The 17079-nt window shown below is 47.1% G+C and overlaps 1 protein-coding gene across 2 annotated transcripts in view; it reads left to right on the top strand.

The window, feature by feature from the left end:
• Window positions 1-17079, top strand: part of RPS6KA4 (ribosomal protein S6 kinase A4) — a 41209-nt gene continuing 24130 nt past the window's right edge. Inside the window, exons 1-6 of one of the 2 annotated variants that reach the window (XM_080984590.1) lie at window positions 1-332; window positions 5462-5533; window positions 7232-7450; window positions 8690-8805; window positions 13108-13215; window positions 15145-15225. In XM_080984590.1, the coding sequence (XP_080840716.1) occupies window positions 281-332; window positions 5462-5533; window positions 7232-7450; window positions 8690-8805; window positions 13108-13215; window positions 15145-15225 (648 nt within the window). In that variant the 5' untranslated portion in view covers window positions 1-280. Of the gene's footprint in view, window positions 333-758; window positions 780-5461; window positions 5534-7231; window positions 7451-8689; window positions 8806-13107; window positions 13216-15144; window positions 15226-17079 lie in introns of those variants that run through there. The other variant, XM_080984591.1, reaches the window with a different exon arrangement.

The raw sequence follows: 17079 nt of genomic DNA, 5'->3' as shown, positions 1-17079 counted from the left end.
GGAACTTCGGGCAGGGGGCGCGTTAAGCAGGAAGGGGGTCCCCTGTCCCTCCCTGGGGCGGGTCCCCTGATTTCCCTGGGCTTTTTCCTCCTCCTCTTGCTTGCTGTCACATTCCTGCCGCTTGAGTCAGGCCTGGAGGCGGCGGCGGCGGCGGCGGCGGCGGGCTGCTTGCTGCACCAGGAAGCGCAGGGCCCGCACCATGTAACCAAAGCGGAGGAAGGAGGAGGAGAAGAGCGCGAGAGGAGGGCAAGGAAGGGAGCAAGGAGAAGCCGGCCTGGCCATGGGGGACGGCGGAGCCGAGGAGGAGATGGTGGAGCTGCCTCTCACTGACGGTAACCAGGCGATCGAGGGGGAGGAGAGCCGGGCATGTGTGTGTGGAGGGAGGGGGCAGCTGGGTGGGTCCCCCTTGGCGCGCGCGCGGGCGGTCCTTGGAGACGTGGAGCCGCTGGCCCGGGCGCCCCGGGATGGGATCTCCGGCGGGGCGCGCGGGGTTGGGGCTGGGGTTGGCTCGTTGAGGGTCCCGCAGATGAGAATCTGCGGAAGGGGGTCAGGAGGACCCCCGACCCTCCAGGCGGCGCCTCCTCCTCCGGGAATGACAAGATGACCCCCAGCAGGGCGCACCGTAGTGGCGGCGGCGGGGTGGGACCTTGGGTTTCGGCTCAGGACCCGGTTGGAGGCGCGTGGAGGAGGAGGAGGAGAGGGCGCTGCTGGAGCGCAGGGAACGCATCGGGGGGCGTATCGACCTGATCCGAGGAAGGCGCACGTTGAGGGACAAGGAGGTGGGGGGTGTCGGCTGGTTGCACGGCTTCTTATGGGCGCCGATCGCGGTGTGTAAACACGATCGGGAGTGCGCGGCGTTAATATTTGGAGTGAGATCAAACTGGAGCGCATAAACTGGAATAGGGGTTTTGTCCGCGGTGGGGACAGCGGCACGCAGGTCCCGCTTCTCGTCCGTGATAAAGGAGATTGGGGGTGACTGCAGATCTCGGTGCATAAACTGGGTCGGTGGAAGGGAGGAGAGCGAGAGTCATCTTGGCGGTGATGCACAGGATTTCGGGGAGGGCGGATAAACGTGACCTGGGCGCAGGAGGAGGAGGAGGAGAGACACCAGTTGCTTTCTGCCCTTGCTAAAACAGCCAGCTTTGCAAAGAGAGCGGATATCCCGGCTCGGCTGTGCCCGGAGACCTTTGCCGAGAGACAGAGGGCGCGATTGGGCAACGCTTAGACCCGCCTGGGGTTGCGGAGAGACGTCGGGAGTCGAGAAAGAGAAAGAGAACCCTTTCCTATCCCACCCGAGGGCCTGGGAGAGTGTTATCTTTCAAAGTGGCGGAGCTCCGCCCCTAATTTATGCACGCCCCGCCTCCCGACCCAGCTGGAGTGGGGGTGGGTGTTGCTGAATCACCAGCCCGCCCCCGCCTGGATTGGCAGGTGGGGGCAAGGGGAGGGAGCCGTAGGGGCGGCTGGAGGCGGTTGGCAGGTGGGTGGTGGGAAGTGGTGTGTGTGTGTGTGTGTGTGTTTGTGAGAACAGTGTACTGGCGAAGGCTGTCTGGAGTAAGAGATCTGCTCCTTCTCCTCCTCCCCCCACTGGAAAAAAAGTCGCCTCGCTTCAAGAGAGGGGCTCTTAAAATGATCTGGCCATCTTCAGCATCCGTGCATCCTCCATTTAAAGAGGGGTGGGGAAATAGCGAATAATAAAGGGTAGTTGGTACCAATGATTGCATGCTTTGTGGTGCAAACTTGCAGGGAAGCCACCATTTCTGATCCAAACATCTTGACCTTTCACTTCCAGATACAACTTTGTGTTGGTGGGTGCTGTGATGATGAGGCAAAGGTCTTTGCTCTTAAGGCAAGGGTGGGACAGCTCTGAGTCCCGCAGATGTGGTTGGGCCCCAACTCCTATCAACCCCCTCCAGCATGGTCAATGGTCAGGGATGATGGAAGTTGCAGTCCAAGAGCATCGTGGGGGAGGGACACGGGTTCCCCAGCACCTCCGTCAGAGGTACTTTCGTTTGTTGATTTGCATAATCCCACCATTAAAAAAAGAAAAGAAAGGTTGAGCCTTGGCATAAATAAAACATGGTATCCGATACCACTCTTGGAGTAATTTTTGTGTTTGTGTGTTTGTGTAAAACCTTTTTTCTGTTCAGATGAGAGACAGAGACCCTGACAGACTAAAAACCATTTACATCAATCGTGGGGAACCTTGGCTGTTTACCCCAGATGTGGCTGAACTTCAACTCCCACCATTCCTGGCCATTGGCAATACTTGCTAGGGCGGATGGGAGTTGTAGTACAATTCTATGATTCTATGGACATTGGGTGGGCCAAGGGTTCCCCACACCTGATTTACACACACCGCACACAAGAGGCACATGTTTCTCAATCCTTTTGGCATATGAGAAGCAGAATGTGAGAGTCTGGCAGCAGCATCCTAACTGTACCTTGCATGCCAGGCTGGGGCAAATATCTTAATTTGGGCGAAGGTTAGGAGTTGCTCAATCACACTGTCTGTCGGGCCATGTCACTTCCTTATGCATGACCTGAAATGCACTCCATCCCCTCTCGTTTCTCCCTCAAATGCACTTCAAATATCTCAGTCATATGCAGGTAACTGCACCAGGCAGTGTAAACTATAGTTAACTGCTGCCCTTCCTCCTCCTCCTTTCACCCCAGGTTAGGGCAAGCCAGGTGGGTTTTAAAGTGGAGTTGTCTATAGCAGCTTTTGCCAATTTGATGCTCTCCAGACTCTTTGGACTACAACTCCCATCAATCCCAGCTAGCACAGCTGTAGTCCGAAATATTTGGTGGGCACCTGGTTGGGCAAAGGTGTTGACTCAAATGTGAAACTTACATGTTGAGAAGTAGTATACCTTTGAGTACTAGATGCTGAGAACAGAGAGCAGGCCTTGCTTGTGAGGAAGGCAGTATACTTTCATGCCTTGCTGCTGAGTTTCCCAGAAGCCTCTCTTGCAGACAGAATGCCAGATTAGATGGACTTTGGTCTGATCCAGCAAGGCGATTTGTACAGCACCTGATCTTCCCCTGAATATTTTCTCGTAAAAAAAAAGAGAGAGAGAGAGCTTTATGTAACAGGAACACAGGGGACCTGTCTGCTTGCAAACTGTATTTGCTAGAAACTCCTTGATGGCAGATGTACTCTGCACATGCTCAAAGTGAATGTTACTGTTGTGGCATATGTTGTTGTTGTTACTATTTCAGTTTATAGCCCACCCTTCCTCCCACCAGGGTAACAGAGCTGAGGCTGCTGGCATTAAAAGCAGGTTCTTAAGGAGACCTATGAGGAGACAACTGTATTTTAAATACACTCAAGAGACTTGGGTCTCTTATTTAGTGAAATGCTTTTAGCCAATAAATAAAACAAAACTAGCTACAGTATTTGCGAGGGGATGAAAATGAGGAGGGTAACAATTAAAGGCAAACACACACTGCTTTTTAAAGCATGACATATAAGACTAAGAAAATATTGATACCCATGTATAGGTCACATCCACATGTATTTAAAGCACCTGTCATGGCTTCCCCCCAAATATTCCTGGGAACTATTCCCCTCAGCACCCTGTTTTAAGGTGAAGATGTGGCCATAAATGTGCAATTAGCAATAAATTAGAAAACACTGTACAGTGGTACCTCGGGTTAAGTACTTAATTCGTTCCGGAGGTCCGTACTTAACCTGAAACTGTTCTTAATCTGAAGCTCCACTTTAGATAATGGGGCCTCCTGCTGCTGCCATGCCGCCGGAGCACGATTTCTGTTCTCATCCTGAAGCAAAGTTCTTAACCTGAAGCACTATTTCTGGGTTAGCAGAGTCTGTAACCTGAAGCGCATGTAACCCGAGGTACCACTGTAAGCTATAAGCCACCAGGCGGCAGCCCTACAGAGGGTGTTTTGTAGTGGCTGCGTTTTTGTGGCAGGCCTTCTTGGGCTAGGTGTTCCTGTGGGCAAGTGCGGGCCCGTTTTTTCCCCCCTGTCAGAGTTGGCCAAGTTGTGACTCATAGGCCGGAAATGGGGCCTCCTCCCCTGTGCACCCGAGAACCCTAGGGAAGAGGGTGGGGACGGGTGCCGTGCGAGAGCAAAGGGAGTGTGCCATGAGGAGAAGGAGGGCCAGAAGTGGCTCGGCACCATTGGCACAATGCCCGCCCCCGTGCCCCATAGCCAGAGATTTTGTGGTGGGTCCTGGTGGTTGGGCCTAAAGTGTAGACACTCGGGGAAACGGGTGTAGCAAAACGCATCATTCACAAGATCCGAAGGGCCGTATCCAGCTAAATTCCACTCAAGAGTAGACCTATTGAAAATAGGCTGAAGTTAGCCGGGTCTATTCATTTCAATGTGTCTGCTCCGAGCAGGACTAATGTTGGATACAGCTCAAGGTATTTTTTCAACGCACTATAATATATACCCAGTGTAAATGCTTTCTGTCAGTTTTTCTAATTTTCTTTTCTAGAAAGTTGTTAAATAAATAAATAAATAAATAAATAGTGACCACCTTCATTAAAAAATGGGCCAGCATGTTTAATTTAAAAGTTATTTCATTCCTCTTAAATCACTTCAATACTGTTCGGGAAAAATAAGCACCAGTCTCTTGTAACACTTTGTAAATCTTCTGAACGTAAGTTGTTTTAGCTTATTTCAGTATTGTAATGGTACATTGCTGTAACCTGCCCTAGGACCTTGTGCTGAAGGCCGGTTAAGATATAGTATCTAATAATATTATGTTTATTATTAATACTTGTAATAGCAATAGGCCCCAGAATGCCAGAAGGCAGAATCAAATTTAACTTCTTTATGAGTAAATAAGAGGATTATGGCTCACACAGCCCACCCCCATGCCTGGCCCTTCTATCTCCATTAAGTAAAATATGTGGACCTCAATCCAACTAAAGTTTGTGACGACTAGGGGTGGTGTCGCATAAGTCCATCCATTGAAATGAATGGACCTCAGTCATGTTATTTAATTTCAATGGGTCTTTGATTAGGACCAACACAACATTGGATCCAGTCCTAAGCTTGCAGTCTTTCTGCACTTACCTGGGAGTAAGTCCCATTGAACTCAGCAGGGCTTTCCTTCGAGTAGACATGTACTGTATAGGTTTATGATGTGGATCCCACTGAAAGCAACGAGGTTGGCAATGAACTTGTTCCATTAGTTTCAATGGGAATCAAATTGTGACCAGTGTTAGTTGGACTGGGGTCTTAGGCTGCAGTCCTAACCCCACTTACCTGGGAGTGCACCCCACTGAATTGAATAGGACTTACTTCTGAGTAGACAAGGTTAGGTTTGCACTGTTACTCTTTATCCTTTTCATTTTTAATGGAAAGCTGGAAAGTCAGGAAAGGGGTCTTGGAGGTCTCCCTGATGTTCAGCCTCCCCTTCCACACACCCCCAACTCTACCTTGTTCTTCCCACCTGAAAAGTGTATGTTTTTGAATTTTCCCTCAACAGCAAACTTGACAGGCCATGAGGAGAAAGTTGGCATGGAGAATTTTGAACTACTCAAGGTCCTGGGCACCGGAGGTGAGTCGAAAGCAGCTCTATCATAGAATCTATTTTATTTGGGGGAGGTAATACGGCACACAAATGCATAACAATTAATAAGAAAACCAAAGTTGTAAAGCAGAAGTTGAAAACAGTGTAGCAAAAATATATTTTGATGCCTGACAGAGAGCTTGAAACGAAAGATGGCATACGTTTAGGCTCAGTTTTCTAAAGTTGTCAGAAACTGAAGGTGGAAAAATGAAATTCTTTGGAGTTGCTTGCTGATATTCTTCAAGGCAGGGACGGGGAACCTTTTTTAAACTCAAGGGCCATATTCCTTTCTGGGCAACCTTCTGAGGGCCATATGTGGGGTGGGTGGGTCAACAGATGTAAATATTATGTTTGTACATTAGGCTAGTTTCTGCACTCATCCACCCTCTTTACCCTTCATCCTGAATAGTAGAAGGCATTTTCGGAGTTCAAGAGCACATTCCAGCCATGCAAAAACACGTGGGGGGAATTGGGGGGAGGTCAGTGAGGGGTGTGACCTGGGGGGTAGTTCTGGAAGGCCATACTCAACCTCTGAGCCTGAGAATTCCCCCCCCCCCCCTTTTCTAAAGCAATATCATTGAGTTAAGCATGCTTTCGCCATATGGACCTGCTTCCTTGCTGAGGTCTAACAATGGCTATTCATCATGATACCTAAACAGAGCTCTCATGTGCAAGAGCACTGTACCTCTGAATACCCGATGCTGGGAACATAACAACAGGAAAAAGCTATTTGTTGCTTCAGCTTGCGTTTGGACTTCTTTGGAGCATCTGATGGGCCACTATGGGAAAGAGGATGCTGGAGTAGATGGGTCTTGGATCTGATCTGGCAGAGCTGTTTTGTTCTTATGCAGGGTCTGCGCTGGGTGTCCCCATCATCAGAGACAGGGCCTTCTCAGTGGTGGCACCCAGGCTTATGGAATCCCTCCCCCCAATATGTTCATCTGGAACTCATATTTCTCTCCATTCAGTGGCAAATTTAAACAGTTCAATTCTGTCAGGCATTTGAGGAAAAAGAAGTTTGAAGCCTTCTAAGGACACTGCTTTGCTCTTGCCTTATTTGATGTTCCTGTCTTATAATTATAATTTTATTTATTTATTTATTTATTTAAATAATATTGTGCTGTTTTTGTTAGCTGCCTTGAATACTTTTGACAGAAAGGCACAGTGTAAATACTTTAAAGACATTCATCAAATGACACAAATCAAATGCTTTCCACACGCTGCAATTAAAAGAAGCAATGGAACGAAGAATATGGGAAATAGAGGCAGCCACTGGGTAGGAGTGGGGAACCTTAGACCTCCAAGATAAATGGATTGGGACCTAAGGCCATCAGGGGTTTTTATGCGCTACTGCTAGTGCGATCTGCACCTGAAGAGTGAAACTGGTGTCATGCAGCTGATGGAGGCTGGTAGAACTGTTTTAGGCTGGGTGGAGAAAGACCTCCACCCCATCTCGCACCCCACCCCAGCCAGCAGGAGAGACCAGAGATTTAGATTGCAGCCTATTACAACAAAGGCCGTGTGTGTGTGTGTGTGTGTGTGTGTGTGTGTGTTTTTTTTAAAAAGGCCTGATTGGATTAAAAGGCCTTTCCCCTAATGCCCACAAGATAGCAGGCGTAGGGGTTGAGTAAGGGGGCTGCAGTTCTGAGGATAGCCATCCTAACCCATCTGCCATTTCAACTCCAGCCTATGGAAAGGTGTTCCTGGTTCGCAAGCTCAGCGGTCACGATGCCGGCAAGCTGTATGCTATGAAGGTGCTGCGCAAAGCGGCCATTGTGACCAAGGCCAAAACAACAGAGCACACGCGCACCGAGCGGATGGTTCTGGAACATGTGCGCCAGTCGCCCTTCCTTGTGACGCTCCACTACGCCTTCCAAACAGACTCCAAGCTTCACCTTATCCTAGGTATGAGCATCGTGGGGGTGCAAACCGGGGGGACGGACGGACATGGAACTGGGAGGATAGATGAGGGGAGGCAATGATTCTGTTTCAAATAATATTTGTTATGGTTTTACTTATGTATTTATTTTGCGGTTTTGTATGCTGGTTTTCAGTGGGGTGGAATGACCACACAGTGGTTTATACTTATTATTGTTATTACTACTACTACTACTTCTATTGCTAAATGCAGTGGTTCCCAATTAGCTAAGTACTGCAGACCCACTGTTTTTCAAAAGCCAAGTCGTGGACCCCAAAATTTTGAAAACTTTGATATCTCTATGGTAGTTTTTGTTATATGAATGGTGCCACGGACCCCTTGGGTGGGTTGTGTGGACCCCTTGGGGTCCACGGACCACCAATTGGGAACCACTGATGTAATGTATTTATATCACTCTTTTCTCCTAAACTGGGACTCATCAAAATTAAGCATGGCAATAGAAACAAAACAAACCCCAAATAAGAATACAATTAAAATCCCAGCAATGAAATAATAACTATCAGCATAAAACACAGAAGAACTAGAGGTTGGAGGGTGGGGAAGTAAAATTAAAATAAACATGGTCTCTGAAAGGTTGGGGGGGGGGGAATAAATATTTGTTTTAATCATCTGTATATCACTTTTTGTATACAACCTCTCTAATGAATTTGACAATTTGTTTAAAAGACAACAATCATATAAATTTTGGGGAGGGGGAGCTCTTTATTCATAAAGACAAAATAACATCAGTAATAATGAATACATTAAAACAGAAGGAGATGGCAATGGCAGAACATTGAAAAAAAAGTCAGGGAAAGTCTTTAGTCCAGAAACTGAACACCCCCCAAAGCCTGGGTGAATTTAAAATGAAGGCTTCCCTCTGGTACAAAAAAAGATAACAAAGAGGATGTTGCAAGTGAGTTCCAAAGGCGGATCATAACATTCCTCATCTCAGATGATGTAGAGACCCCTAGAAAGGCCTATGAGGAATAAATAAATAACACTGCAGTTTCATTTGGAAAAAGGCTGTCCTTGAGGTATCCTGGTCCTAAGTCATCTTGAACAGGAATTCCTAACCATTTTTGGTCATGAACCCCTTTGAGAATCTGTTGAAAGCCATGAATCAGGAGGAGGGCATAATATTTTGAAGGTGGGGGGTCGGGGGATTGTTTTCAGGTTGGACCCTGGGAATGAATTAACCTTTTTGCCTCCCTCTTCCCTTCTAGACTACGTGAGCGGTGGGGAGCTGTTCACCCACTTGTACCAACGGGACCACTTCTCCGAAGACGAGGTGCGGTTTTACAGTGGGGAGATCATTTTGGCGCTAGAACACTTGCATAAGGTGAGAAGTGGGAATGGAGGGAGGTGTGACCAAACCAGGCAGGGTTGTGCTGTTAGTATAATTGCATGAATGCTCTTCAAAAAGTAAATAACACAGCTGGATTGGGAATGAAGGGCTTTGCCCCACTGCCATCCTCATCCAGATTCCCTCCATTTCAGGAGCGATACTCCTAGTGGCAACAGCTGTGCCTGATGCAAACAGCAGTCACAGAAGGGCCCCAGGGACTCCACCAGGCTGGAAGCAGTTATCTTATGCAGACAAAGAAGCCATTGTGATTGGTGCTCAGTTATCAGAGGCAGTGTGCATCTGTATACCTGCCACAAATAGGGAGTGTGCTGTTGCCTTCAGTTTCTGTCTGTGACTTTCCCATTGTGGCATCTGGTTGGCCAGTGTGAGATGAACTGGGACAGGGATGTGCACCAGATACTGCAGGATAGGTGGGCTCTGATCACAGAACCGGATCCATCCCACAGATTGTGGGTTATTGGCAAAGGATCACCTACCACAGGGCAAGAGCAGCCTAGCCACCTTAAGCTCCCAGAAGAAAACCTGCTAGGCAAATGTCTTTTGACAAAATGATAAGTTCACCAACAAGAAAGCAAGGAAGAAGTTGTTCAAGAAGGCTAGCAGTTTAACGATTATATGCTTCATTAGTTATTGAATAATACAGCACAGTTTGCTTGAACTTTGCAATTATTTGATCATCTGTACTCTTAATTGTAGTTTTTTTTGCAAATAATGCTTATAAGATGCTGTGATGATTCATAACTTCCTGAGATCTGTAAGATATTTTGTTTGCATTCCAGTAAAGTAAGTTTGGTAAAGTAGATGCTTTAATAAACATGAATGTCGATTCAAAAGATAGGCAAATGGTTTACAGCTATTTGTGAGTATATCTTAGCTGAGTACTAAATTATATAATTATATATAGGACACCCGATCACAGTGATCACAGGTGGGTAAGTAGGAGGAGTTACGCTAGGACCAGACCATGTCATTACCGAGGAGTAAGGTTTAGTCATTGTTTGGATACATAGGCTCCCAGTACGTTTCCAAGCACAATTCAAAGTGTTGGTGCCAACCTTTAAAGCCCTAAACGGCCTCGGCCCAGTATACCTGAAGGAGCATCTCCACTCATATCATTCAGCCCGGACACTGAGGTCCAGCTCTGAGGGCCTTCTGGTGGCTCCCTCACTGCAATAAGTGATGTTACAAGGAACCAAGTAGAGGGCCTTCTCTGTTGTGGCACCTGCCCTGTGGAATGCCCTCCCATCAGATGTCAAGGAAATAAACAACTACAAGAAACATCTGAAGGCAGCCCTGTATCGGGAAATCTTTAATGTCAAACGTTTTACAATTTTTTATTCGCTGTAAGCTGCCCAGAGTGGCTGGGGAAACTCAGCCAGATGGGTGGGGTACAAAAATAATGATGATGATGATGATGATGATAATAATGTCTAGTGTGGATATGAAAGCGACAGAGGCTGGTTTATCAAGGCAGTGGAGCCACCAACCTCAGTCTGCCCCTCAGCCAGTCCTCATCTGCCTGCTTTCTTACTTATATCCAGCCTGGTGGGTAGCATTGCTTGTCAGCTTCCTTCCTCCTCCTCCTGTTGCCCCTAGTAGAACTCAGCAAGGAGGGGGAGGAGAGGCAAAAAACTGGAATGAGTTGGCTTTGCCTGCCATTGGCTCTGGCTCCTCCTCCTACTGGGCTCCTTGCCTTCCCAATGGGCAGCAGCCACCAGGGTCTTAAAGGCTTCCCACCTGAGACCCTGAAGATCTGTTACCAGTCAGAGTAAATTCACAGTGAACCGAATGGACAAATAACCTGACCATATAAGGCAGTTTTTCATTTCAGAGAGCATCTTCACTTCTTACTCTTCTCCCCCAGCTGAAACTCAAGGCCACAGCTATTGCTCCTCCCCACTTCTTTCCTTTTCTCTCTTAGATCAATAGCTTTGCCTCTCTCCACCTACCTGCTAATCAAAACTACAGATTGGACAGGGGAATTTGCAGCCCTGGGCCTAACTTAATTTGGCCCTCAAGAGTTCGGATGGCCACTTGCCATGTATGTTCTAGTTGAGAGTCCTGCATTGCAGGGGGTTGGACTAGATGACCCTCAGGGGTCCCTTCCAACTCTACAGTTCCATGATTCTATGAAATGAAGGAAAGGAGTTGGCATAGAGAGAAAGAAAAAGGTGGGGCAGGAAGGAGAGAGAGAAAAGGAGCATTGCCCACCCTCTTTTCACTCTGCCCTCTGCCCATTAGCTGTATGTGCACCCCTGACAAATTATGTCCCAAGGGCATGCAACTCTTAACAAAGAGGCTCCTCACCTTAGATTGTAAATTGCTTGGGACAGGGATTTGCATTTATTTTGTTTGTATTACTCTGCAAAGATCCGTCAAATATTCTGCACAATGGACCTGACACTGCACTCAGAGGCGTGATCTCATGAAGCTTGAGATTATTTGGCCTGTAAACTGTTGCAACAAGAAGTTTCACTGGATCAAATGGGTTGCCGCCAGTGCCATTCCTGCTCAGAGTAGACCCACTGAAAATAATGGCCATGACTAACTGAGTTGGCTACAACCCAATACATTAGTAGTAAATGCATATGAGGCTGTTAGAAATACTAATATTTCGGCAATATATTTCAACTGTTCGTAGTCTATTCTTTTTTTAAAATTTGATTGAATAGGCTTTATTATATGTTTGAGGATGTGCTGTATTAAAGTGAGTGGATTAGAGTAGATCTGCGTGCATCGTAAGGTCAGCTCTGCATGAGATATTCTGCAGAGAGCTATGATGTTCTTAAAAATAATAATGTGAGACAGTACAGTATAACAACGATAATACCATTATTATTGTCATGTGTGTGGGAGGCCTCAACTCAGGTAGCGTCAATGCTGTGTAAATGGAACAGAACTTGGGGCCTTTCTAATTCAAAGACCTTGAACTTATTATTTAAATATATTCCGAGGCAAACTCATGGAGGATTGCGGGTATGTCTGTCTTGAGAGACAATGGAGTGCACCTCCGGGGGTGAAGTCTAAATGCTGTGTTTGCACCACAGAAGTAACCTCTCCAGGGTGCAAACCTGCCTGGACGACAAGACCCTCCTCTCGGACTCATTGATGTGGTCCGAAGGAGAGCAGAGCAATATGTTTGGCATCAGCTTGGCTACAGGAGTTGCTGGAAGGCACCATCCAATCGTCTTAGGGACTCCAGATTTCTGTAGGGTTTTCTTCTTAGCCTTTTCTTCTCCCAAAGATACCCTGCAAGGCAGCGGAAGTTTAGAATCAGAGTTTTCCTTCTCCTAGATGGGCTACCTTCCCAGATTGATGAACGCCATCTGCCCCTAACTTCCCTCTACATCATGTGCAAAAACCACCTTCTTAACTGTTGGACCCAACTACAGTCATACCTCATGTTGCGTTAGGTTCATGTTGCGTCTTTTTGGCTTGTGAATGCAGCAAACCCAGAGGTGTATACTCCCGGTTTCGCCGCATTCGCAGAAGCGTTCTGCGTGCTTTGCGCATGCACAGAAGCACTCTATTGCGCTCTGCACTTGCGCAGAAGTGCTGCTCTAGTTGCGGACTTTTCACACCCCAGAACGGATCATGTCCACAACTAGAGGTACCACTGTACTGCTCTCAACTGCTCAATCCTCCAGAGGCTGTCTTCACATGCAAGGGAAGTCCCTAACTCACTCAGGGTTTAAGACCCATTGGCTACCCTCACCTGGTTTAGCCGGCCAGTCGAAGCTGTTCCAGGGTGTGGCTGTTGTTGCATGCTGACAGCTTCTAGAAGCCACAGGTGAGAGCTGAGTGCAGGGTGAGGACCAAAGGTGGACAAACTGCCCCAGAAAGAGCATGATGTGCGTCCCCCACCAGAGGCATTACCCCTCCCCTAACACCCCTTACACCCCTCATGGAGGGTAGCATTTCCTTCAAGAGCTAAGAAGCAGATCATGCCAAACCTTTGCAACAAATATTGTGTGTATGTAAGGAGTGAAACACTTCTGAGCTCAGTTTTGCTATGTTGCCCTTCCACAGTTGGAGGCAGTGTGCATCTGAATATTAGTTGCTGGGAATCGATCACAAGTGGGGAAAGAGTGCTGTTGCACTCAGATCCTGCTTGCATGCTTCTTCGTTAGGGCTGAGCAATTTCTGGTGTTCAACATTGCGATATATCTAGCAATGATCATTGAGATGGAAGGTTGTAAAGCAGGAAGCCAGCTTAGCCCGGATCTCTGAATTTGCACACTAAACTTTTCAACACTGACCCTTTCTTGTCCGTAGCTCGGCATCATCTACCGCGATGTGAAGCTGGAGAACATCTTACTGGACAGCGAGGGACATGTGGTGCTTACGGACTTTGGGCTGAGCAAGGAATTTGTGACTGAGGATGTGAGTCTTGTTCCCCCTGGCTCTGCATCTTCCTTTCCTCATCCCAAGAGATTTATCAGTGTGAAGGCCTATGAGATAGGTCAAGATCTAGGGAGCCACGGAATTGTGGGTTGACAGTTAAGAGCAGCCTTCACTAACCAGATATTTTGGGCTGCAACTCAGCCCAGCTAGCACAGCCATGATGCTTTAGAGCAGGCATGGCCAAACTTGGCACTCGAGCTGTTTTGGGACTACAACTCCCATCACCCCTAGCTAACAGGACCAGTGGTCAGGGATTATGGGAATTGTAGTCCCAAAATATCTGGAGGGCCAAGTTTGGCCATGCCTGGTTTAGAGGGTTAAAGCCAGCTGTCATTGGAGAACAAGCTGCAATCAACACATGTCATCCTCAAGCTGGAATTATTATTTTTTTGCGTTGATGTGGTAGGAAGCTTAGGAATATATTGGGGGGAAGGTTCCCAAGTCAAGGCAAAAGGGGGGGGGACTAAACAAAAACTTTTTAATAAAAGTAAATTTACATAGCAGAATATGCACAAATTATTTAACCTGCGTGAGCATCCACTCATACACACACACACACCTACCTCTGAACCTACAGTGTGAAGTTAGAACCATACAGCTGCATATTCACCATACATTTAAAGCACATTTAAAGCACATTGGAGGTTTTCTTGCAATCAAAGCAGTAGATACGGTCTATTTATTAAAGAAAGAAAACAAGAAAGCATGGCTTTCCCCAAAGACTCCTGGGAACTGTAGTTTACCCACACACAGAGAGCTGCAATTCCTAGCACTTTATGAAACTACAGTTCCCAGAATTCGGGGGGGTGTCATGTGTTTTCAGTGTATGGTGTGTAGACCTCCCGGACTTACTGCAGACAGCCTTGCTTTCTTGCCCCTATTCCTGGTGTGTTGTTAGAATTGTGTGAGCAATGAGCTGCTCGTGTTGTCATTCCTCAGGGTCCAGTTCCCTCCCCAACATCTCAGAAATCAAACCTCTGAGTGTGTGTGTGTGTGTGTGTGTGTGTGCGCGCGCAGAGGGTGGGTTGATGGGAAAGGAGATGGATTCCTTTTGTCTCTGGCTCACATGTAGGTCGGCACACGTGCATGGAGCCTAAGGCACCATGGTGTGCGCAGCCTGCCCATTTCACACACTGCAGCTGCCAAGCTATATTTGGAACTGTTGATACCATTGCAGAGGACAGTTGTGTTTTTGAATCTTTATCGGAAAAAAGAAGCATCTGCCTCTTGGCTTTTGGGTCAGTGCTACTGCAGAGTAAATGAAGGCTGCGTACACACCGTACGTTTAAAGCGCCTGCCTTTCCCCCAAATAATCCTGGGGACTGTAATTTGTCCTGCACAGAACTACAATCTCCCTTGAAAACTACAGTTCCCATGATTCTTTGGAGGAAGCCGTGTGCTTTAAATATCCTTTAAATGTATGGTGTGTGCACAGCTAAAGACAGCATACAGCCTAGGAATGAAGAGCCTTCAACAGTGTATATTGGGGTGTGTACGTAGGTGAAAAGATGGGCTCATAAAGTGATCCTTGAGGGTTGATGCAAGCGCATTTCTATTTTCTTTGGTGCCGCATAATCTCCTATTCATATAAACTCAGTCCTCTGAGATGGATCACATTGCCAACTGACCAGAAAAACAGAAAACAGCCCTGCTCTTATGGCTTTAACAGCTGTGTGCTGTTTCCAACATTGACAGGTGAAGCTTTCATGGTGGAGACATCAGCCTTGTCACCTGCTCATAAAAGTGGTGCTAAAAGCACAGCAGGAGCACCTAGCTTTAAAAATTGGGAGACTCAGGAAGAGTAGGCCCCCATTCTGATTTGGAGTTGGATATGTTCAGTGTTCCCCTTCCCTCTGACTCTCTGTACCTTTCTCTCCCTCTCTTGTCGTCCACTCTCCACCACTACAGAAAGAACGGACCTTCTCCTTTTGTGGCACCATTGAATACATGGCCCCAGAGATTGTCCGAAGCAAAAGTGGACACGGCAAGGTGAGTTGTGTGGCGTAGATGGGGGAGGGGTTGGAAACTGGGGCAATCATTCTGACAGTGCAAATCTGGCAGGCAAAGAAAAGGAAAGCGGCTAATTTCATATCTCAAAAATACGGTTACACCCACCTCACTCATCCACAGGCTGATTAGGAACAGAGATAGGGTGGAATCCAAGAGGTCAAGGGCAGCGCCAGTGTGGAACCCACTGAATTATGGGTTGGGCAAGGCAAATCTGACAGGTTAGGATGGAGCCAGGATAGAACCTAGTTGGGTTCTAGGCAAAGCCTTGCAGACTCTGGCAGGTCAGGGAACAGATCATTATTTGCAAGGAAATCCGGAAATGAATACAAAAGACTTTGCATGAAAATATGTGTGGGCAAGCTCTGGTCCTCTGAATGTTGCTGAACTACAATTCCCACCAGTTCCAGCAAGCATGGCTAATGGTCTAGGGTGATGGGAGTTGTAGCTCAGCAACATCTGGAGGGCCAGAGGTTTCCCCACACCTGCATTAGGAGGAGGGTGGACCTTATTTTTCCAAGGGAAATTCAACAAGCTAAGTACATAGAACCAACTGACCAGAGCTTCATTTCTATACAGCATGTCAGACAGAAATTGCTGTGGAAGTTGTACCATATAGTAATTAAGCAGTGTATGCACACAAGAAAGAAAGAAAGAAAGAAAGAAAGAAAGAAAGAAAGAAAGAAAGAAAGAAAGAAAGGCAAGTTGCAAAAGGAGTGGGGTTAGTTTAAGAAAGACAGGGTTCTGGTAATGACGGGGCTTCATGGCAGAAATTTTAATTATTTGTATGCTGTTTGCAATCTGGAAATTGGAGAGTCTCAACTTAAACAAAAAACAAGATAGCCATATTGGTCTGTAAGGGGGGGGCAAATACCACCAAAGTGTACAGTTTGGTCATGCCTTTATGGAATTAGCTTTAACCCGTTCCTTCCTCCCACCCACCCCTGCTCCCAATTTAGCAATCCTAGTAGTCCCTCCCAGCAAGGCGTGGAAACTGGCATGTTTCATTTCCTCTCCAATTCTTGCAAACCGTGGTTGCTTTCTTGCTTGCTTCTGCTAGCTCCAAGCAAGGCACCAGTGGCTTACAAGCAAGCAGTTGTGAGTTCAAATCCCCCTTGTTCTTCATTTCGTTCAGTCTTTTGTACTGCAGAGGCCGCTTAGAATTGAAACACCTACAATGAGCCTTCTTGATGAAAATTGTAGTTCAGGGGCTAGGTCCCTAGGCCTCCCCCACCCCGTGAGTTTGAATCCCTATTTAATGTTGAATGGCTTTCTTTCTGGTCAAGGAAGCCCGCTGAACACCCTTCTAAGCAAAGCCTTCAGCCAGTTCCCAAGAGTGAGAACTTACCCCAAAAGTAAGAACAAGAAGTTCTGTTTGTGCTTGGCTGCATTTTCGTTTTTGTTTGGAAACTGCAGACTCTAGATTCTCAAATGGTATTCTAGGGAGACACTCGTATCCCTTTAAAAGTTGGCTCTGAGCCTTCTTGGCAAAGTAAGCTGACTGTAGAACCAAACAGTTACACGTCCAAATCCCCTCTTTGTTGACTTCATCTCTTAACTTGGAAAATCTTATTTTTCCTGGAGCCCCTGAATTGGGGGGAGGGGGGCTGATGGGAACTGAAGACCCACAACATGGGGGGGGGGGAAGGTTCCCCACCTCTGCCCTAGACCATGCAAGACCTACTGTTCAGCAGCTGCTTTAGGCCATTTCTGAAAAGTTCAAGTCCCAACAGGTGACTTTCATTTCTGTTTTTCTTTTTTTGCACCCGAGGCCACCCAGAATGGAAACTTTTAAGAATGACTTTCTGATGCACATTTCCCAACAGTTGTTGTCTT

This window comes from Podarcis pityusensis (genome assembly GCF_964106645.2).
Source record: "Podarcis pityusensis genome assembly, chromosome: 16".
NCBI classification, from domain to species: domain Eukaryota; kingdom Metazoa; phylum Chordata; class Lepidosauria; order Squamata; family Lacertidae; genus Podarcis; species Podarcis pityusensis.
This window is presented reverse-complemented; position numbering and strand designations above follow the sequence as displayed.